Source organism: Balaenoptera borealis, assembly GCF_965194805.1.
Source record: "Balaenoptera borealis genome assembly, chromosome: 5".
Classification (NCBI taxonomy): Eukaryota; Metazoa; Chordata; class Mammalia; order Artiodactyla; family Balaenopteridae; genus Balaenoptera; species Balaenoptera borealis.
In genome coordinates, this window is record NC_138862.1 from 71,206,455 (window position 1) to 71,229,258 (window position 22,804).

At 44.0% G+C, this 22,804-nt stretch overlaps 2 protein-coding genes across 9 annotated transcripts in view; both read right to left on the reverse strand.

The window, feature by feature from the left end:
- The window catches only part of OSBPL11 (oxysterol binding protein like 11), a 106,761-nt gene extending 105,021 nt beyond the window's left edge, over positions 1 to 1,740 (reverse strand). For 3 of the 4 annotated variants that reach the window (XR_014244749.1, XR_014244750.1, XM_082392328.1), the window contains exon 1: positions 804 to 1,737. Coding sequence is in view for 2 of the 4 variants with exons in the window: in XM_082392328.1 (XP_082248454.1) it covers positions 804 to 994 (191 nt within the window). In the remaining 2 variants the exon portion in view is untranslated. Of the gene's footprint in view, positions 1 to 803 lie in introns of all 4 variants that reach the window. The other variant, XM_082392329.1, reaches the window with a different exon arrangement.
- A 1,789-nt stretch (positions 1,741 to 3,529) lies between these two features.
- The window catches only part of LMLN (leishmanolysin like peptidase), a 135,645-nt gene continuing 116,370 nt past the window's right edge, over positions 3,530 to 22,804 (reverse strand). For 3 of the 5 annotated variants that reach the window (XM_082392335.1, XM_082392334.1, XM_082392330.1), the window contains one exon: positions 3,530 to 10,135. In XM_082392335.1, coding sequence (XP_082248461.1) covers positions 10,033 to 10,135 — 103 coding nt within the window. In that variant the 3' untranslated portion in view covers positions 3,530 to 10,032. Of the gene's footprint in view, positions 10,136 to 17,233; positions 17,415 to 19,360; positions 19,491 to 22,804 lie in introns of those variants that run through there. The other 2 variants (XM_082392331.1, XM_082392333.1) reach the window with 2 other exon arrangements.

Genomic DNA, 22,804 nt, shown 5'->3' on the forward strand with positions numbered 1-22,804 from the left:
CCATCCATCACTGGATAAACATGTTTTGAGCACCTAGCATTTGCTAGCCTCCGGAGCGAGCTGAGTTCAACAGTCCCTACCCTCAACAAGCAAGCAAGGGAGGCAGACTTATTGTAAACAAATTACAATATAGGAAAAACAAAAGTGAGTATAGAATCAAATCAGAGAAAAAATTAGCTCTAGAGTCGTAGAGGAAGTTCAGGGATACATTTATGTGTTCTCCAAAAGGCCTTCAATAAGTACCTGTTGAATGAATGGACAAATGAATGAATTAAATCTTGCTAATGAAAGATGAGGGACTTCCCTGGTGGCGCAGTGGTTAAGAATCCGCCTGCCAGTGCAGGGGACACGGGTTCGAGCCCTGGTCCGGGAAAATCCCACATGCCGCGGAGCAACTAAGCCCGTGTGCCCCAACTACTGGGCCTGCGCTCTAGAGCCCAGGAGCCACAACTACTGAGCCCGCGTGCCACAGCTACTAAGCCCGTGTGTTGGAGCCCGTGCTCCGCAACAAGAGAAGCCACTGCAATGAGAAGCCCACACACCACAAAGGGTAGCCCCTGCTCGCCGCAACTAGAGAAAGCCCGCACGCAGCAACAAAGACCCGACGCAGACATAAATAAATAAATAAATAAATAAATAAATAAATAAAATTAAAAAAAAAAAAAAGATGAGACCCCAGGTCCAAATGAAATGTATTAGTTACTTCTGAAGTTAGTGAATAAACGTCATCCTTCAGCAACTGCAGGAATGCAGACTCCAGCACACCCCGACCTCAGGCTATCACCGTGGAGAAAGGGCCGTACCTGTACTGCCAGCCTTTGGCACTGCCGCCTCGGCTGCTGCAGCTGCTGCTGCTTCCACCCCCACAGCTGCTGTTGCTGCTGTTCTTGTTCGGGGTCACCGCGGTGGCCAGGCCCTCCAGCCTTCCTTCGCTCTCGGAGACTTTCATTGTTGACACTGGTTCACCCCCCTGCATCTTAACTCCAAAGTCCATTTGCCCTTCTTGGGCGGGAGAGAACAACTCTGTAATTTTGTAAGTGATAAGATTTAAGATCTGATCTGAAGGTGATCCCAGTTGCTAAACCAGACGGGGGCTGGAGTAGTAATCATCAAATGGTCCAGGGGAGAAATACAAGCATTCCCCCTGAAGGAAAACTTTTAAGAGGAGAGGGGTAGCGATGAGGACAGATGTCCTTTCAATATATATCTCCTTCTGGGCAAAAGCAAGGAGAAAAAAAATCACCCTGCCAGAGGATTTGGTGGCATGCTCAAAGGAGAAGCAGGAGCAGCGTGGGGAGGTCGCGGACTCTAGCCAGGAGTGCTGGGCGAAGGACGGACCACGGACGGGAACCCGCGGCCTGACCTCTGGGCTGACGGACTGACCCGCCGCGCTCCCTCTGCTCCTCCGGCCGGTCCTCAGCGGGAGGGTCCGGTCCAGCCCGCTCGCCGGTTCCCGCCGCAGCCCTCGAGAAAGAGCTGGAGCCGCCCGCGGCCAGCCCGGGAGGAGGGTCGGAGAAGGAGGCCGCCGAAGGCGGGACGCCGGCTCCCAGGGTCGCCTCGCCTCCAGGTACAGGCGAGCCGCTCGGGGCGACTTCCTCCAACGCCCCCGGCCCTGGGCCCTCGACTGGGTTCCCAAGGGCAGGACGAGTCCCTTGCACTCTCTCCAGCCCAAATGTGAAAGCCACAGCTGCGGCCGCCACCCCACCCACAGCCCTCCGGCTGGTCACCCGCCCGCCTGCTCTCTCCCCCCACTTCCCTTCCGGAGTAGCGTGAGCTCACTTCCCCCAGAGCAGAAGCCCCTAGCGCCATCTTGGAGCAGGGCACGGGGCCCTGAAGGGGGCGGAGCCTCGGCGATGGCTGTGCTGGGGCGGCGGCGGACTCCGAAGAAAGGGAGGCGGTGGGCAGCAGAGGGAGGAGGCGGTGGGACAACCAAGGAGGGAGAAACAAAGGAGTTAGTGCCCTACTGGAGGGTGACTTCCGGCCTTCCTAACCCGGGCCAGGCCTTCCATTTGAGGGCCCATTTCAGTCATTTTAGGAAGAAAGCTTAGAAAAATAATATCATTTCTATAAGGAATTACAAAACCATTTCTTCATTTTAGTTATTTTGAAAAAAAAAAAAAAAAGCATGATATTGGCATAAGGCAAATAAGTGTTATAAATGAAAAAGAAACTGTCCTGGAAATTAGAGCTCTCGGTATCAAAGTATCAAAGTATTCCTTCTGACCTCAGACAACTCATTCACCCTCCTTAGACCTAGATTTTTGCATTTGTAAAATGAGTGTTTAGGTGATTTCTAAAGTCCCTTCTAATTGTAAATAATAGTTTCTAACAACATGACTTATGAATTGAATGTACACCATATGCGAAACACTATGGCAGAGGCAAAGAAGTATTACTCAAAGAAAGTAAATAAAGTAGTAAAGTAGATACAGATATACAGGTAATTAAGGCCATGAAGAAAATAAAAGGAGATGATATAGAAAATAAGAGAGATGGAATAGAGAACTTACTTTAGAAAGAACAGTTGAGGAAAGTCATCTATCAGGAGATGGCATTTAAAGTGAGAGAATAAAGAAACGTGAGGAAGCTAAGGGACTAGCAAGCTTTACTTATTTTGGGAGATGAGAGACCTGGGACCTGGAGCATGGTGAATAAGAGAGTGGTGTGAAATGAAAGTGAAGAGATAGGCAGAGAAATTTGGATTTTATTGTAAGTGCAATGGAAAGTCATTGAAAATTGTAATAAAGGAGGACTGTGATCTGACCTATGTTTTTAAAAGATCTCTCTATTCTTTTCAGCAGATGGTGCTGGGACACTGGCTATTCACATACAGAAGAATGAAATTGGACCCCTACCTCACACCATATGCAAAAGTTAACTCCAAATATATGAAAGACATAAATGTAAGAGCTAAAACAATAAAACCCTTAAAAGAAAAACATAGGTGTAAATGTCCACAACCTAGGGTCAGGCAAAGCCTTTTGGATACAACATCAAAGCATAAGTGACAGAAGAAAAAGTAGATTGGGTTTCATGAAAATTAAAAACATTTGTTCTGTAAACCATACCATCAAGAAGTAAAAAGGCAATCCATAAAATGGGAGAAAAATATTTGCAAACCATATATCTGATAAGGGACTTATATCCAGAGTATGTAAAGAGCTCTTACAACTCATTAATAAAAAGATAAATAACCAAATTTTAAAATGGACAACGGAACTGAATAGATATTTCTCCAAAGAAGATATAGCAAAGGTCAATAACTACATTAAGAAGTTCTCAACATCGTTACTAACCAAAGAAACAGAGATCAAAACCTCAATGAGATAGCGCTTCACACCCACTAGGATGGCTACAATCACAAAGGTAGAGAAGGGAATTCCTTGGCAGTCCCATGGTTAGGACTCTGAGCTTTCGCTGCTGAGGGTGTGGGTTCAATACCTGGTCGGGGAATTAAGATCCTGTAAGCCATGTGGTGTGGCAAAAAAAATATATATATATATATTTTATATGTGTGTGTGTGTGTATATATATATATATATATATATATATATATATACCTTTTACATACATAAATATATACCTTTTATATATATATATATATACATATATATATTATATATATATATATATATATATATATATATAAAAGTAGAGAACAACCAAACCAATGTTGGTGAGGGATGTGGAGAAATTGGAACCCTCATACACTGCTAGTGGAAATGTAAAATGTGGTTATATCCACACAATGGAATATTAGTTGGCCATAAAAGGAATGGAGTGCTAATATATGCTACAACAAAGACTGACTTCAAAAGCATTATGTTAAGTGAGGGAAGCAAGAAAGCAAAAGCCACATAGTGTGTGCTTCCATTTATATGAAATGTCCAGAATAGGCAAATCTATAGAGGCAGAAGGTAGATTAGTGGTTGCCAGGCCTGGGAGGAAGGAGGAATGGGGAGTGACTGCTAATGGGTATGAGGTTTTTGAGGGGTAATAAAAATGTTTTAAAATTAGATTAGTGGTGATGGTTGCACAATCTTGTGAATATACTAATACCCATTTAACTGTACACTTTATTTTTTTAATATTTATTTATTTATTTGGCTGCACTGGGTCTTAGTTGTGGCATGCGGAATCTTTAGTTGCAGCATGCGGACTCTTAGTTGCAGCATGTGGGATCTAGTTCCCTGACCAGGGATTGAACCCGGGCCCCCTGCATTGGGAGTCTTAGCCACTGGACGACCAGGGAAGTCCCTAGCTGTACGCTTTAAACGGGTGAATTCATGGTAGGTGAATTAAATCAAAATAAAGGTATGTTTTAAAAAACAAACTCTCTAGCTGCCACATAAAGAATTAATTTTAGTGGGAGAAAAAGAGGAAGTAGGGAGACTAGTCAGGAGGCTATTACAGGAAATGAAGTGAGAAGTGATGCTAGTGATAAGACTAGGGTGATGGCAGTCAGGATAGAAAAAAGTAAGTCCATCTAAACTGCATGGAGGTAGGAGTGGCTACGGTGCTGTAAATAGATTGGATTTGCAACAGTGCAGTAATATTCTTACAGGCCTTTCCAATTCTGGTCTTTTCTACACTTTTCACAGATCACAACTCTGATCATGCCCCTTTGAAACTCAGAACCTTCCAAAGACTTTTCACTATTTATGGAATAAATTCTAAACTCCTCTATCCAAGAAAAAAATAGCATGAAGTTTGTTGTAATAGCTATAGGATTTAAAGTTATCCTATTATAGTCCAATACTGACTGAGATAAAGAGCTCTAAATAACCAATGAGTTCAGCCAGCTATAGAAGTAAGCCACACTTGGACTTCCCTGGTGGCACAGTGGTTAGGAATCCACCTGCCAACGAAGGGGACACGGGTTCAATCCCTGGTCCGGGAAGAACCCACATGCCGCGGAGCAACTAAGCCCGTGCACCACAGCTACTTAGCCTGTGCCCTAGAGCCCGCGTGCCGCAACTACTGAGCCTGTGTGCTGCAACTACTGAGGCCCGTGTACCACAACTACTGAAGCCCATGTGCCTAGAGCCAGTGCTCTGCAACAAGAGAAGCTACCGCAATGAGAAGCCTGTGCACCGCAACGAAGAGTAGCCCCCGCTCGCTGCAACTAGAGAAAGCCCACGTGCAGCAATGAAGACCCAATGCAGCCAAAATTAAAAAAAAAAAAAAAAAGAATGAACTAATTCCACTACTGATGAAATAAACAAATCCTGAAAGAATTTATAAAAAAAAAAAAAAAAAGTAAGGCACCCTCGACCAAGATCATCCAGGCTCCAATCAAGGAAAAGAAGCCTTGTGAGTGTACACCTTCACTGGAGAAATGGCAGGTGTGAAGGATGAACATGCCAACCCAAGGATAAGGGACAACATAGAGTCTGGAAAAGGCCTCAGCTTTAGAGACCCAGAAACTATTTTGTCATTGCTCCCAGTGGTGATGAGACCTGGGGACTAGCCCACGCTAACCAAATGCACAACAGACTGATGTGTAGCAACTGCAAAGATAAGTGTTACTTAATAATGAAAAATACAGTAGAGTACTCAAGTTTGGTGTCAGCACTTTCCATGAAAGAAACTCAACAGGATAAGCTAAATTATTACCAGAAGTTTACATGACTGTCATGGAATCAGAGCCAGGAGAGTTGATTGATAGATGTTTTATTTTATTTTTTTAAGTAAAAACTTTTTGTTGTTGTACAGTAGGGTCTGAGTCTGACTTTCATTCAATGTCTAAGGAGAAAAGAGGGCATACAATTTGAACAAGGGAAATAAAGAAAGGCACTTTTTTAAAATGCCTTCAAAGAAGGATATGTTCATCTTTTTGAAGAATTTAAGGTGCATTCCCCAGTATTCCAGCTGGATGATGGATCAATGCATCCTTCCACATGGAAAGAAGCTGCATAGCATAGTGGTCAAGAACATGGGCTTATGTGTCCGTGCACATGGATACTGATTGCATGCATGTGACCTTAGGCAAGTTACCTAAACTCTTTGTACTTGTTTCCTTGCCTGAAAATGGGACTAATAATATTTCTGCTATGGATTGAATTGTGTCTCCTGAAAATTCATCTAATCTCCAATCAACGTGATGATATTCAGAGATGGGACCTTAGGAGATAATTAGGTTTTGATGAGGTCATGAGCTTGGGGCCCCCATGATGAGATTAGTACCCTTGTAAGAAGAGACACCAGAGTGCTCTCCCTCTCTCTCTCACCTGGCCCCCTGCCATGTGAGGACACAGGGAGAAAGAGGCCGTCTGCAAGCCTAGAAGACAATTCTCACCAGAAACTGGTGAGTTTGATCTTGGACTTCTAGCTTTCAGAACTGAGAAAATCAATGTCTGTTGTTTAAGCCATCCAGTCTATGGTATTTTGTTATGACAGCTGAAGGTAAGACAATCTCCCTTTTGAGTGGTTATCAGCATTAAATGAAATGACACATGTAAAGTCTGACACATGACATGCTACGTGCTTAGCAACTGTTAGCCATGGTTACTAGAAGAATAGGGTTTACCAAGTAAAATGAATGGTTGTGTTTGGTGAGGGCACCTTTCCCCTGGACAGCTCTGAAGACATCTGACATATTTCTATGGGAGAATACCAGCTTTGCCTCCCAGATGAAATGGAGTTTTCCAGAGGTAACAAAAGAGACCTGTCAGGGTACATAAATGAAGAGTCCTAAGAACATTGCCTGGAATCACCAGCTTGTGGGTGTCTGGGTGAAAACGCAGGCGCACGGGGTGATCCCTGCTTCAGTGTCACCCCCTCACAGAGGCCTTCCCTGACCACTCACTCTGTACAGAGTAGCAGCCCTCCCCATTTCTCCACCCTTTTGCCCTGCTTTAGTTTTCTTGAAAGCACCTGACATTATATGCTTTGTTGTGCATTTTTTGTCTGCTCACTAGAATGTAAGCTGCACAAGGAAAGAGTCAATTCTTTTTTTTTTTTTTTTTTGAAAGAGTCGATTCTTTTTTCCCCCACCTCTGTCTCCCCAGTACTCAAACATCGCCTGGTACATGTGTTGAATGAATGAATGAATTTATGATAGTGGTTAAGGACACAAAATTTGGCATCAGTCTTCAAATCTTGGCTCTGTCACTTAGGACATGTGATCTTGGGCAAGTTACTTACCCTGGTGAACCTGAGTTTTCTCATCTGTAAAATGGAAATCGGATGAAATAAGAAAATATATAGGAAGTGCTTAACACAGTGCCTGGCATCTAGTTAGCACTGAACCAATGCTGGCCACATTTTCTCTTTCTCACCCTGATGGGCAGAGGAGGGAAGAGTAATTTATTTCCCTGAAGCACAGGACACCTGCTTTCTCTATGAGCCTGCAGCTGTGGCAGCTGGAATGAAGAGGTGGACAGGCCGCAGAGAAACTGGAGACAGGAGAGGAGTGGGGAGCCGTACTTAATCCCACGAGAGCTGCTGTGAGAATAAGGCTGTTCACCTGCAATTTCTATTTTTTAAAAAATGAAGGAAGGTGGGCTTCCCTGGTGGTGCAGTGGTTGAGAATCTGCCTGCCAATGCAGGGGACACGGGTTTGAGCCCTGGTCTGGGAAGATCCCACATGCCGTGGAGCGACTAGGCCCGTGAGCCACAATTACTGAGCCTGCGCGTCTGGAGCCTGTGCTCCGCAACAAGAGAGGCCGCGATAGTTAGAGGCCCGCGCACCGCGATGAAGAGTGGCCCCCACTTGCCACAACTAGAGAAAGCCCTCGCACAGAAACGAAGAGCCAACACAGCCAAAAATAAATAAATAAAATTTAAAAAAGAAAAAAAATGAAGGAAGGAAAAGAGAAAAACAGAAATTCTGAGAAGACAGAATGTTCACATTCACAGCAGATGTTACTACTACTGTGGTGAAACAGAATTTCAATGAACCAGGAGCCCCAACCTCCCCGCCTCCAGCTTAGACTGAAATCCTTAGCCATTTCCCCATCCAGTGGGGTGATTCAGCTGAAGGGCTGTAAGCTAGCGAGTGTTTCACTGAAAACACTCCCCTGCCAAGCTCAAGGCTCCTTGTGGGAGTTTAAGAAGCAGACACTCTCAGGGCTTTTGTTTGAGAGGAGGAAGGAACCTTGACGAAGAGAGACTGGAGCTGTGCTCAGAGTCTGATAAAATGATTTTTTTCCTCCCTTTCTTTGCCTCCCCCAGCACCTCTCCCCTGAATCCCTATTGAACCTGAAAGTATTTTGCTTAAATAAACAGTAGACAGTGACATTAGCTCTTCAAACTGTTATAAAATGAGAACACGGGTTCCTTCAATGTGATGTGCTCAGCCTGTTTTTAGACTCATTTGGCTAGTGCAGGTAGTGTTTTGCTGACAGAAGCCCATAAAAATGCAAAGTCAATGGGAGCCACATGACCTTTCCATCATCAACTGGTGAATACCCTGGGAAAGGAGAGAAAGAAAAGCCAGCTAATGCTTTATCATGAACCCACATGGGTGTGAATTCTGGGGGTCAGCATGTGAATTTACTGTTCCCATCAAGTAAGTCAGTTGACAAGAGAACATTGATTTACTTGACAGGATATGTGCCAACGTCCCTTTTGAAAACACCGCATCCCATCACCAAAACAACAACCAAAAAGTAAATACTAGGGTAGCATTTTTCAATATGTGCTCCACACAATATTGCAGGATATTAATAGGTGTTACTTGATTTAAATTTTTTCTTGCTGTGATTAGATACATTTGAAAAACACTGATTTTTTTTTTTTTTTTTTACACCGGTTCCTTTATTGCAGGGCTTCTTGGAGGATTTAATACGCTAATGTACATCATATATCTTTCTAAGAGAGACAGAAGGTGCAATATTTCCCAAAATTATTTGACCACAGAACTCCTTTTACATAGAACATCTCCCAGGAAGAGTATCCACAAAGTTTATAGGTTGGGATACCCTTAGAAAGCAAGTAGAATCTTATGAGGAAAGCCATCCAGATTAAATTTACCTTATTTTGCAAGTTTTAGCATCATTTCTCTCCACAACCTCCTCTGATTCTGCATGGCTTAGAATTCTTAGCATGAGAATAGTTCCCCTGGGTGGTGATTTTAGGATCAAGGTCTCAGATGTGGCCATAAAGCCCCTGGCAGGGAAGGAGTTGCAACTTCAAGGCCCTAAGCATTGAAAAGATGGTGTTTCTCATATATAATTCCAAATAAAAATAATACCAACCTGTGAAACAAATGAAAAAGAGCCCAACAAAGTTTGGATTTCCCCTATCAAACTCTGGAAATACTTGGAAGGGTGGGGCTTTACGGTGTGCCAAGCAGCTACCTAGTCTGCTCATTGGGTGGCCCAGCACTGCCCTGGAGAGACGCGCTCCCGCCTGGGAGAAGGGAGATCCAAAGACGCTCTTACTGGTCTACCCTTGTACTAATGGACTTAATTCAATCTCTTTCCCATCTGCGAAAGGAGACTCAGGAAGGTGAAGTGGTAGAAAGCTTGCAACAGGAAGGGAGCTAGAGATATCAGCCCACTGATGACAGGCCTGGGGCAACAGGGAATTGGGCCTAGTTTAGCTAAGTGGATAGCGGATTGTGTATTTGATGGTTTTGCCTTGGGCCCTCTTTTTTTGTCTTTTTTTTTTTTTTCCCCAGTCTTTTTTTTAGTCTTTTGGTCTGAATAACTATCATGGATTCTACACTTAAGGTCTCTGTGGGGCTATGTTTGCATTTACATGAAGTCTTTAATGTAAATCTTTGATAAGCAAGAACAGACATAATCTGTTTCATATAAGAACTCCTCCATTCCCACCCCCCTCCCAGACTGTGAGCACCTCGAGTGCAAATTGCTAGATCCTGAGCACTTATCGTATATTAACGAATATATGTGGAATCTAGAAAAATGGTACAGATGAACTGGTTTGCAAGACAGAAATAGAGACACAGATGTAGAGAACAAATGTATGGATGCCAAGGGGGGAAAGTGAGGGTGTGGGGTGGTGGTGGGATGAAATGGGAGATTGGGATTGACTTATATACACTAATATGTATAAAATAGATAACTAATAAGAACGTGCTGTATAAAAAAATAAAATAAAATTCAAAAAAAAAAAATAGTGATGGTTTCTCCTTTTCCTCATCTTCTTGACCTGAAATGAGGTCTGCCTAGAGAAAAGGAGATTAAATGGTCTCAGATTTTCAAAGCCAATGAATATTGTTTCTTATTTCTTCTCTGAAAGCCTTCATTATAGTCATTAATTGAACAAATATTCGTTGCACATGAATTATATGCCAGGTACTCTGCTAACTGCAAAGGTAACAACCATAAATAAGACATAATTTCTGCCCCCAAAGTCTATGTATAGAGCTGGGAAGGCAGATCTTAAACAAGAAATTTAAAATAAGTGAGAAGTGTCAAGATAGATGTATCGGGACTTCCCTGGTGGCACAGTGGTTAAGAATCCACCTGCCAATGCAGGGGACACGGGTTCAAGCCCTGGTCTGGGAAGATCCCACATGCCGTGGAGCAACTAAGCCCATGCGCCACAACTACTGAGCCTGCGCTCTAGAGCCTGCGAGCCACAACTACTTAGCTCTCATGCCACAACTACTGAAGTCCGCGCGCCTAGAGCCCGTGCTCCGCAACAAAAGAAGCCACTGCAATGAGAAGCCCGCGCACCACAACGAAGAGTAGCCCCCGCTCACCGCAACTAGAGAAAGCCCGTGTGCAGCAATGAAGACCCAGAGCAGCCAAAAAATAAATTAAAAAAAAAAAAACTCACTTACTTAACAACAACAACAACAACAAAAGATAGATTTATCAATAGTATGGAGCCTGAGTAGAAATAGATTGGTGGGTGGGTGGTTTTTTTGTTTTTTTTTTTTAACCTAATGTAGCAATCAGACAAGGGCTTCTTTTTTTTTTTTTTAATATATATATTTATTTATTTATGTTTGGCTGTGTTGGGTCTTCATTGCTGCGCGCAGGCTTTCTCTAGCTGAGGTGATCGGGGGCTACTCTTTGTTGCAGTGTGCGGGCTTCTCATTGCGGTGGCTTCTCTTGTTGCAGAGCATGGGCTCTAGGTGCGCGGGCTTCAGTAGTTGTGGCACATGGGATTAGTTGCTCCGCGGCCTGTGGGATCTTCCCAGACCAGGGCTCGAACCCGTGTCCCCTGCATTGGCAGTTGGATTCTTAACCCCTGTGCCACCAGGGAAGTCCCAGAGAAGGCCTTCTTGAGAAAAGTGATATGTAAGCTTATAACTGGAAGGATGAATTGAAGACAGAGTGAAGCAATATTCCAGGTAGAGGGAAGAACATGTTCAAAGATGAGAGGGAAGAGATATAAGAGGAACTTAAAGGCCAGGATGGCCAGGTATCAAAAGGAATATATCAGAAGATGAGTCTAGGAAGGTAGTGAAGGATCAGATGCCAGGCCAAGGAGAAATTTGGACTTTTTCTAAAACACAAGGGGAGCCATTGAACGATTCCAAGCAAAAGAATTAATTACATGATGAGATTTAGATTGTTTAATATATAATAACATTCTTTCTAGACCTAGCTTCTACTTGGACCTAAGTACACCCTTGCCCTGAATTAGGTTCTTAGGAAGGCTTCTGTTCCCATTCATTGCTGGATTTTAAGTAGAAAAATGACACCTGGCTCCACTGCCAGGTCTTGCAAGCCATAAGATACAAAAAGAAACTTCCAGCAAGGAAGTCTTCTTCCCCAGATGACTGTGAGACAGGTAAGTGATGGATCTTTACCACCTGTTTGCATTTCTCTATTTTCTGACTCTCATTTGGCCAGAAAAAAATGCATGAGAATTCTCTCCTAATTGTTCCTTTCTTTCCCTCCTACCATCGCCATAGATTTTCAAGTGGTATTGGGCAACCATACAACCTTGTGAAAAGTTGCTCAACAGCATCAAGGGACATTCTGCTCCTTCTTTCCATCTTTCAAAACAACTCTGGCTTTGTCATAAGCTGTACTTTTTATGGCAATTATAGTTGTTCATGACACTTTCACCTGCAACAAAACCTATTTTAGCTCTTCTGAACCATTCCAAATGTTTTAGAATTTAACTGATCAGATCTTAAACCAAGTTCTCATCTGTTCTCAGAACAGAACAGGTTGAAGGCATTTCACACAGACCACAGCCCAATAGTATCAATTCATCTCAAAGAAGCAGAGCAGAGAGAGTGTCCTCAGCCATGCAAGATGTCTGATTCAATGTGCTTTCAATCCTGGAGAGCTTGTGGCAACAATTTCCTTGTCGTTCTTGGCAATTTAAGTTACCCTTTGTGAAATCAGTAGTGTTGGCAGGCCACACTGCTAATTATTTGGAGTGCCTGGTCAGGCTTCCAGAGGCCAAGATCAGCTAGTTCTCTAATCTGTCTCCAGCCCTCCCTAAGCCTGAGCTCTTCAGGCTTCTATGATCCTTTCTCACTGCACCGTGTTATTTCATGCTCAGCTTTTAATCAAGATCCGAAGAGCCAAACATGATATAGGCTTTGCTAGTTGAACAAAAGGCAAAGAAAATATCACACTTGGAATTGTATGTATCTTGCTATTGAGGGCAAATTCTGTGATGACTCTCTGCAGGGTAGAGAGTAACAGTTTTTTTTTTTTTTTTTTTTTGGCCTTTTTAGTTAACAAGAGTCACAGACACATGCTGAACAGGGTCAGATAAATGAATGCAGTAGGCCAGGTGGAGACTGTAGTAAGTGGAGAGTGTTTGCCCCATCTAAGGAGAGGAGCACTAGTTCATTCCAACAGACTATTGCCAGAAAGGCCCCGTGAAGCAAAATCTTCCGATTTTCTAAGAGAAGCCAGAAATATGAGCTTTCATGTGAAAGTCCCTCAAGTTTTACATGTTCACCACTATTTCAAAAAATTGTTTAATATGTAGGAATCAAAACAAAAAGTGTTTGTGACCAGGTTCGACCCATAGGCCACCAGTTTGGCTTCATGTCCTTTGCAGATTCATCAGGTTGTCACCTGTACTCATTCAAGTCATGGGCAAAATTTTGACCAGGACAGAGCCTGGTAGAGTCTTCCCTCTGGATTCACATGTATCCAATCAATCAGAACCGTTTGGTGTGGCGGAGTGCCTCCATTCTCACCCAGCTTATATTTCTCTACCTAATTTGAAAGGCTGTTATAAGAGATTTGGCCGAAATCCTGTGGCTACAGCATTTCTCTATCCTATGTTCTAGCAGCCTTAATCTTAAAGAATTACCCAAATTAAAAAAGAAAAAAAAAAAAAAAAAAAAGAATTACCCAACAAGTTAGTGGCTGAGCTGAAACAGTGTGGTCTCTGCTATCCCAAATCTCCCAATCTATTTGGAGACATGAGAACACACACCTGAAACACAGTCAAGAGGACTGGGCTCTGCTCTTCTCCATCAGTAGAGAGAAAATGGGATACGACAAGGGCGGGCCTTAGAGGGACCCGTCCATGATCCAAACTTAATAACAGAGCTGCAGGTAGGTAAAAACCTCTTTGGCTGAATCTACTTTGACCATGCCATGTCCTTTCCTGTGATTTTTCCCTTCTGCAAATTGGAGGAAATGAAATTTTCTTTAAGTATGGGCTGTTAGTCATTTGAAACAGTTTTCCTCAGCGTCTGTGGAATCTCCTTCCTAGAAAGGTTGTTATAGTTGGCACAGACTGGCTGTAAGGAAGATCAGATCTGGCAGGAGATCTGGGCCAGATGGTAATTATAGTCCTTATAGCCATAATTCTTTAGCAATGAGGGCCAAGAAGGAAGGCATTTGTTTCAAGTATCCATGACAAGGAAGATTTCATACTTAAGTGTTGCTTGGTCCCAGGTCAAAGAGGTTCCAGCCACATCTCCCCAATCTATGCCTGTGTCGTGCTTTCACATCACTTGTGTGTAGCTTAAGAAGGGAAGAAAGGGACTTCCCTGGCAGTCCAGTGGTTGGGACTTCACCTCCCAGTGTTGCGGGGGTGAGGGTTGGATCCCTGATTGGGGAGCTGGGAGCCTCAGGGCCAAGGAACCAAGGCATAGAACAGGAGCAATATTGTGACAAATTCAATAAAGACTTTGAAGATGGTCCACAACAAAAAAAAATCTTTAAAAAAAAAAAAAAGGGCAGAAAGGAGAATTCAAATTCAGCAGGATGCTGCAGGAGACCGTGTCCAAGGAGACCGGGCTCCGAGAGAAGCTGTGCGCCGTGCAGTCGGAGAACTCCGCGATGAAGTCTGAGCACGCGCAGACCGTGAGTCAGCTCTCGGCCCAGCACGAGGCCCTGCGTGGCAGCTTCCGAGACCAGGTGCTGCAGCTGCAGGAGGAGCACCGGCGGACGGTGGAGACGCTGCAGCAGCAGCTGACCAGGCTGGAGGCCCAGCTCTTCCAGCTCCGGAGCGAGCCGTCCACAAGAAGCCCAGCTTCTTCCCAGCAACCTTTGAGGAGCCTTCGAGAAAGGAGAAGCACAAACCTCCCGCTTCTGGATGTGCCAGCCACGACCCGGGAGGAGGGGGAGGGGATGGAGACCACGGACACCGAGTCCATATCTTCCGCCGGCATCCAGGCGCAGTCCTTAGAGCAGCTGCTCCGTTCTCCCGAAGCCAGACTCGAGCCTCCTTCCTGGCACGCTGAATTCACCAAAGAAGAATTGGTTCAAAAGCTCAGTTCCACCACAAAAAGTGCCGACCACTTAAACGGGCTGCTTCGGGAAACAGAAGCCACCAACGCCATCCTCATGGAGCAGATTAAGCTTCCGAAGAGTGAAATAAGGCGGCTGGAGAGGAACCAGGCGCGAGAGCAGTCGGCCGCCAACCTGGAATACCTGAAGAACGTGCTGCTGCAGTTCATCCTCCTGAAGCCGGGAAGCGAGCGGGAGCGGCTGCTGCCCGTCGTGGACACGATGCTGCAGCTCAGCCCCGAGGAGAAGGCCAGGCTGGCCGTCGCCGCCCAAGGTGAGGGGGAAAATGCTTCCCGTTCCTCCGGCTGGGCGTCCTATCTGCACAGCTGGCCTGGACTTCGATAGACCGATGGGAAAAGCATTATTTATTAACCAAATAGAATCCATTTGGCAAAAAAAAAAAAAAAAAAAAAAAAAAATGGATCCACCACTACAGTTTTAAGACACTTCTTAGGAATCCTTTGTTCTCTCGAGTGAAAGAATATTTTACTATATGACTATTTAAAGAACTAACCATTATTAAATCTGCACATACTCAGAGCTTCAGACAGTTTAGCCTAGAGCAGTGCTCAAAAGCTTCTCTGCCCATCTTGAGTTCCAGCCTCCTGTAATGCCGTAACTCTAATATCACAACTGACCTCCTGTCCTCATCCTTGTTTCTAAAATCTGAACAAAGAACCCTGAGCTCGGCTTTAGGTGGGAGACATAGGGTGTCTCCCTGACTATGAAAGTATGGGAGACCCTGAGATGAGTCTACAGGGAAGATACTGGGAAATCTTGATCCCTGCAGGGCTTTCAGCAAAGAATTAACACCAATCTGTCAGGTACAGAAACTGAGGAAGATGTGACCTCAAACAAACCTGACCCAGACCTTGGAAGGGTTTCAGTTGTTTCGAGTGTTAACAAGAAGCCACTAGGAAGACAGTTGCCACAGAGAGGGAAAAGTGGAGAGTACTTGTTTTAAGCCTCAAATGTCCAAATGACCTTCCAGGACCCAGTGGGACACTACCTCCTGGGTGCTGCCTGGTCCATCAGCTTCATGTGTGAGCTCTGAAAAGGCTCTTCCATTCAGCCCAATTTCTCCCCTTTGTCACCAGCTTCTTCTTTAGGTCCAGGCCTCAGAGGAAAAATAAATCACATTTTCATCCTGTTCACCTTTGCTTCCCAAGCACGTCCATGAGAGCTGTCTTAGTCTGTCTGGACTGCTATGACAAAAATACCATAGACCGGGTGGCTTAAACAACGAACATTTATTTCTCACAGTTCTAGAGGCTGGAAGTCCAAGATTCAGTGTCTGGTGAGAGCTCTCTTCCTGGTTCATAGACGCCAGCTTTTTTCTTGCTGTGCCCTCACATGGTGGAAAGGGCAAGAGAGCTCTGCAGTCCCTTTTATAAGGACACTAATCCCATTCATGAGGGCTCCATCCTCAAGACCTAATCACCTCCCAAAGGCCCAGCCTCCTAATATCATCACACTGGGGGTCAGGATTTAAACATATGAATTTGAGGAAGACACAAACATTCAGACCAGAACCAGAGCTGTGAGAGTTCTTCCCTACATCAAACTGGATTCTGATGGACTGAGTATTGTTCTCCATAATCCTGGTCTCAGTCCTGAAGTAATCTTAAAGAGTTACCTTACCATTTTATACATCCCTTAACTCCTGGAAGAATCAATTTAGCCATGACAAGATGATGGTTATCTAGCTTTTTAAAGACACAGTGTTTTTCATAAGCAATTTATTGAACAACTGTCTGTATAAGCATGTTCATAGTTTATAATAAGAAAATTAGAAACAGCCTAAGTATCCATTAGTAGGATAATGTGTTGTTCCTGGAAGAGCTTCTGTATCATTTAAATTTCTGAGAATGAAAATGCTTTCATATTACTTGTGTCAAGTCACTGCTGTAGCCTTCTAAGTGGTCCCCTACCTTTGTTCTCGCCCTTTGTAATCGTTCTCATTGCTTCTTCAGTGATCTATTAAAATGCAAATATGACTGTGGCACTCCTGGGCTTAAACGTTTCTTACAGTTTGTGCCTCTTTGTCTACCCATCACATTCTGAGCTCCTCAGTGTAAGAGCCCTCATGATCTGTCCCTGCTCTCCTCTGCAGCCTCGGCTCCTGTGCCTGTGCTCTGCTTTTCCTACCACATGTGACTTGTCGCCATCCCTGAACCCATCAGTTTCTTTCACAGCTACATGGCTTTGCACTTACTCTTGCTCTCTCTTTTTTTTTAAATAAATTTATTTATTTTATGTATTTATTTTTTTGGCTGCATTGGGTCTTCGTTGCTGTGCGTGGGCTTTCTCTAGTTGTGGTGAGCAGGGGCCACTCTTCGTTGCGGTGCGTGTGCTTCTCATTGCGGTGGCTTCTCTTGTTGCGGAGCACAGGCTCTAGGCGCGCGGACTTCAGTAGTTGTGGCGCACGGGCTTAGTTGCTCTGCAGCATGTGGGATCTTCCCGGACCAGGGCTCTAACCCATGTCCGCTGCCTTGGCAGGCGGATTCTCAACCACTGCGCCACCAGGGAAGTCCCTCTGCTCTCTGCTTTTAGTACCTTCCTCCTCCTTCTCCAAAACCAAATTCTAACATAACGTCCTGCTCTACTCTCAGAAAAAAAAGCCCACCTGTTCCAACAGCCACTGTGGGCTCTTGGCTCGCTCTGCACAAAGTGTCTGTGTTCACGCTTCGCCTGCCCCTCTAGAGTGCGTGCTCTTGGGAGCTGAGAGGTGTGTTCATCTCATATTCCCCACTGAAGCACAGGCCCTGTTGGATGCTAAATATTGAATGAATGAATACATTAATGAATGAACAAGTGTATGATTCTTCTAGTGCTTATATCTATTAATTCCTGGCGTTTGTTTTAGGCTATACCCAATTATTTAAATCATGTTCACATATATAAAAGTATTGGGCTGGGGAAGAGAGGTCCCATGCAAAGTGTTCATTCTCAGCCTCAAACACTCCGACAATAAGAAAGCTCATTTGTGATCCTTAGCTACACAAAATCTTCTGTGACACTTGGAACACATCTGGGGACTTAGCTGGGATACACTATGTCTTTGGGAAGATCAGAATCATCTTAGGATTTGAGCCAAACTTAGCCTACACCACTCGTTTGGTTTTTTGTGCCAGGACAGCACAGGTATGGGGGTCTTTTTTTTTTTTTTTTTTTTTGGCCACGCCTTGAGGCTTGCAGGATCTTAGTTCCCAGACTAGGATTGAACCCGTACCCTCAGCAGTGAAAGTGAGGAGTCCTAACCATTGGACCTCCAGGGAATTCCCTAGGGGTCTTTATTGTCTAAACCTGTTGCCAAAACAATTTTGAAGTCTGAAAGTATTCCAAACATGGTTAAAATGAATTCCCCAAGATGCCTTATTTGCATGTGTGTGAATTTGCCTTAGGAATAATTGCTGACACTGACGAAAGCACTGACCTCTCAAAGCGCCCCATGCCTGTAGTACAGCACTGTAGTACAGCACTTATAGTGCACTTAACAATTGGTCCTCTACAGCCTCACTGGAAAGGAAGTTCCACAGGGCAAGTGGGTTCATTTTTTCCATAATTATTGATACACAGAAAAGAATATATATAACATACATGTAAGTTATGGAGCATAGCACTATTTCTTATCTTTCTATCCCTACTGCCTAGAAAAATGCTTGGTACAACAAATGTATGTTGAATAAACAAATGATTCTTCTATGAATAAGTGAACCAGATAGAACAGCATCTCCCAGATAAAATACCCATCAGTTGTCAGATAGCTAAAGGCATTATACCAAGGTGGACTGAACTCCCTACTATATGTATGAGAACCAAATTTTACTTTCCAGACTGATCCTCTTCCTGTCTACCGTTTGCCAGTTTGGTAGTGCATCTCTATCATAGGGCTACACGGTGGAGACAACATGGCGTGATTGAAAGACCACTGACTAAAGGCAGACAATTCTTTAGCCAGAGCTCTACCATTTTACAGTTGTATGACCTTGGGCAAACTACACACCATCCCTAGGAATCAGTTCTCTAACCTATTAAAAGTGGGTTATTAATACTTACCTGCTGGAGTTTTAGGGAGTGTAAATGAAATAACATCTGATGTTAATTACCTTCTCACATTATTTCAGGTAAAGAAACCTGTCTAAATATTTCTAGACAGAAATCATTGACCTCTGCTATTGATGGCGTACTGGAAAGTAGCTTAAAAGCTGTATTTACAAAGAGTTGCCATCAGCCTGGGGGTTTCTGCTTCCCTCTTAAATTCATGGGCCATATCAGACTTCCTCCTTATTATTACCTTGCAGTTGCATCTTTCCTTGGTGGCTTTATATTGCTTTTTGCCCTTCGTGGTAGCTAAATCCTACACATGGCATCCATGGAGTTGTTGTCTTTCACATATTCCTGAGGAGTCACTTTCTTTTTTCCCCTTGATTTAACCTTAGAGACAAATCAATAGGTAACTATGGTTCTCTCCCGAACAGTAAAAGAAAATGGAAAAAAAAAAAAAAAAAAGAGAGCGAGAGAGAAAGAAAAGGGAATTTTCTGTGCGGTAATTCTCACAGTTTATGGTAATGCCATGGTTTTGTACTTTTTTCTGATGGACACACCATAGTTCAAGCAGTTCGATTTGGTTCTGCATAAGCAGTCCCCTCTTCTGGAATAGGTTATGGATTGTGAAGTGTAATTACAAAGCCAGTCATTTAAAACTCACAATGCCAGGGCCCCCAGGAATGAGGTTACCCTGGGTCACTGGGTTCTCAGGGCAGTCCACAAAAGTCTGTCTAACGCTGAATGTTGCTGACCTGGCGCACAAGATGCAGCTACTCCCAATAACTCTGTACGTCCTTGGCTCTGCAAGAGAAGGAGAGAGGGCACGCTGTGTTACGGCCCCGGGTGCCAGGGACACAGCTCTCCCCTACTCCCTACTTGGCTGGGCCCTCAGCTAGGGGTTGGGCTGTGCCAGGGAGGGGGCTGGGGAGAAGGGCAGAAAATCCTGGGCACCAGCACCAGAAATGTGACTCTCTCAGAACCTCATTCTAGTCCTTCAATAATAGTAATAATAATGACATTTGTATGTTGCTTTATGATTTACAAATGACATATTTTCATCCTTATATCTCACTGGTCTCATTTGGTTCTTACAAGTCCGTTGAATTTGTAATTGTTATAATTTCATTTAACAAGCAAGAAAACTGAGGTTCAGAAGTGAAAAGATTTTTTCTAAGGTCAGTGGGGGAAGGGTGTGAAAAAAAAGATCAATTGCCACCCAAGCATGGGTGCTTTTGACTAGGTCTTCCTCCACGCCCACGTTTGTATTTCATTTATTTACAAAACACTTCATGTTTACTAGGTGCCAGGCACTGTTCTAGAGGTCTACAAATATCAGCCCACTTAATATGGCTCAGTCCTGAGTTAAGTTTTGCCTTATTTTCTTTTTTACTTTTAAACTTGCACCTTGATCACCGTGGAATCCTCTTAGAAATGGGTGGTGACTTTAACAATGTTCCCCAGAGGCACATTTTTTAGTCAGATGGGCTTGAACTACTGTGTCAAGTGATCTCTGACTCTCATATTTCTGTTATCAGGTGAGTTGTTTTCAAGAGTCAGACTCTGCCACATAGTTTAAATATGACGTGAGCCTTTATATTTGCAAATCCAGCAGGCCTCTCCACCATAGCCTTTTTTACTTGAAGACAAAAGAAACTGTCTCCAACCAGAGCTAATGTCTCAGCCAATGGAATATTGCCCTTAATAAACCCTCTACTGAATATTTCATCCGAGTCTGGCAGTTCTGTGCTTCTTGGCACCTAGAGAGTATTTGACCAGCCTAAGAGGAGAGTAGCCCAGCAGCTACCAGAACAGGATCTGAAATAGACCTCTGGCTTTGAATTCTGGCTCTCCTTCTTTCTATTTTTGCTCTTCTGCAAGTTTTGTACCCTATCTGTGCCTCAGTTTTCTCATCTTTAAAATGGGGACAGTAATAGTGCCAACTCACAGTGTTGTTGTGAAGCCTTTCCCATTCTACAGATGAGAAAATTGAAGCTCAAGGAATGGTAAGGAATTTTCCCAAGACCACACAATTAGTATGTGCTGGAGCTGGGGTTTGAATTTAGAGTTGCCTGTTTCCAAAGCACATACTTTACCAGCTGTAGGGATAGATTCAACTCCTGGCCAGGTGGTCAGTCAGATGTGCTATGTTGAGAACAATTCTGAGACTGCATTGGAGCTGAATGGGAATGAGTGTAGGCACAGGAGGGGAGATGGCATATGTCATTCCCACTCGGCACATCCACTGATAGACCTGGACATCATTTAGGAAGGGGGCCCCAGCCTGGGAGCTCCTTTAGGGCAGGTGCCACATCTTATCGGTATCTGTCTCCCCAGCTCTTAGCACAGTGCCTGGCCCAAAGTAGGCAGTAAATATGCGTTGAACTAGATTGAATCAAGCTGTCCAAAGACTTGCACCCTGAGGATAGGTCCTCTGCACTCTGGATTTGGGCAGCTTCCTTCTGTTTGCCTTAAAAAAGGCAAACTTCTAGTCTTAAATGAGACTTGGGGAGGCTCATACGTCCATATGTTAAGACCTTCTATAGCTTCCACCCTTATTTCAAGGGCAAATTTAAGTGTAAAAATGATACAAACAAGATATGTTGATTTTATTTTACTTCAGTCACTACAATGAAACAACAGCCAGTTTATCCAGCCAATTTATCTTCCTCTCCACTATGTCTACTCACTCTTCCTCCACTCCCAATTTCAAAGGCAAATGGATATTATCTTAAGTGTGGGAAGTAAGAAGGACTGATGGGTTAGAGTTTAGAAGTAACATCCTATCTTTGGAACATAGTCAGCCTGGGACCATTGATTCTGCTTCATTTTTCCTTCCTGATTTAAAGAGTAGTGGAAGTCTGGAGTGTTTATTGTTTCATGAGAGTCTGGGTAAAAGGAGTATTTGACTTGGTTTCATATGCAAACCCTGCTCATCTACTTAGGTGTGACCCAGGCAGAGTGCACTCTGGAAAACTTGCCCTTCCGAGTGTTGTTCTCTGAAACCCAATCTAGTGTGTATCCCCAGAAGGAGGCACGTGGTTACCTTCTTCTTCCTTTAAACTAAAATGGTATTTAGATCCTGCAGCATGAGGAGACTGACTTAATGAAAGCAAGAAGCTGGAACAGATGACTTCTTCAATCTTCGTTTAGCTTAAAAAATATTATTGGTCACGTCCTCTTAGCCAGGTGCTATGCTAAATGCTTTTATGTACATTATCTCACTTAATTCTCTTAACAGCTTTGGGGGGGAGGTATCATTACCTTACTGTACAGATAAAATCTTAGACTCCAGAAGGTTAAGTGATTTGCTACTATTGCATAGTTCCCGAGTGGTTAAACCTCATTTATTCAGTAAATGTTTGTTGAGCCCCTGCTTGTTGCCAGGCACTGGAATAAACTCTAGAAATACTGAAATGAATAAGAAGTAGCCCTGCACTCAAGAGCTCCCAGTCCAAAGACAAAGATGGATCTCCAAATGGATTATATAATCAAATGTAGTAAAGGAGTGATAACTGTATGGAAAGGGCATCACAGGAGCACAGATAGCGGAACTTGACCAGCCTGGTAGTCACGAGGGTCTTAGATGATGAAACAGTAAGCACTGAACTGGTGAAGGAGGGTTAAAAAGGGACAGACTGCATCCCAGGCATTGGGAGGGGGGCAACACAAGCAAAAGCATGGAGATGAGAAACAGCATTAAGTGTGAGATCCACAAATGTGGGGATTGCTAGACTAGTGTAGGTGTGGAGATGGGGCTGGCATGGTAAGCAGGGGCCAGGTCAAGGCTGTCCCTGTAGTTTTGCTTTTCCAATGACCTATACTCTTCCCCTTGAAACTTATGCTCTGTGAAGAAGCCTGTCCCCTGCTGAGAATCCAGAAATGGCCCCAGGGACTTCCCTGGCGGTCCAGTGGTTAAAACTCCACACTTCCACTGCAGGGGGCACGGGTTCGATCCCTGGTTGGGGAACTAAGATCCTGCATGCCGCGCGGGTGCAGCCAAAATAAATTAATTAATTTAAAAGTTAAATTAAAATGGCCCCCAACAGTTACTCTTAGGTGAAAGTTTAAATCAGATAGTCTACTGGGAGGGAGGGTGTTGCTGCAACCCGGAGAAT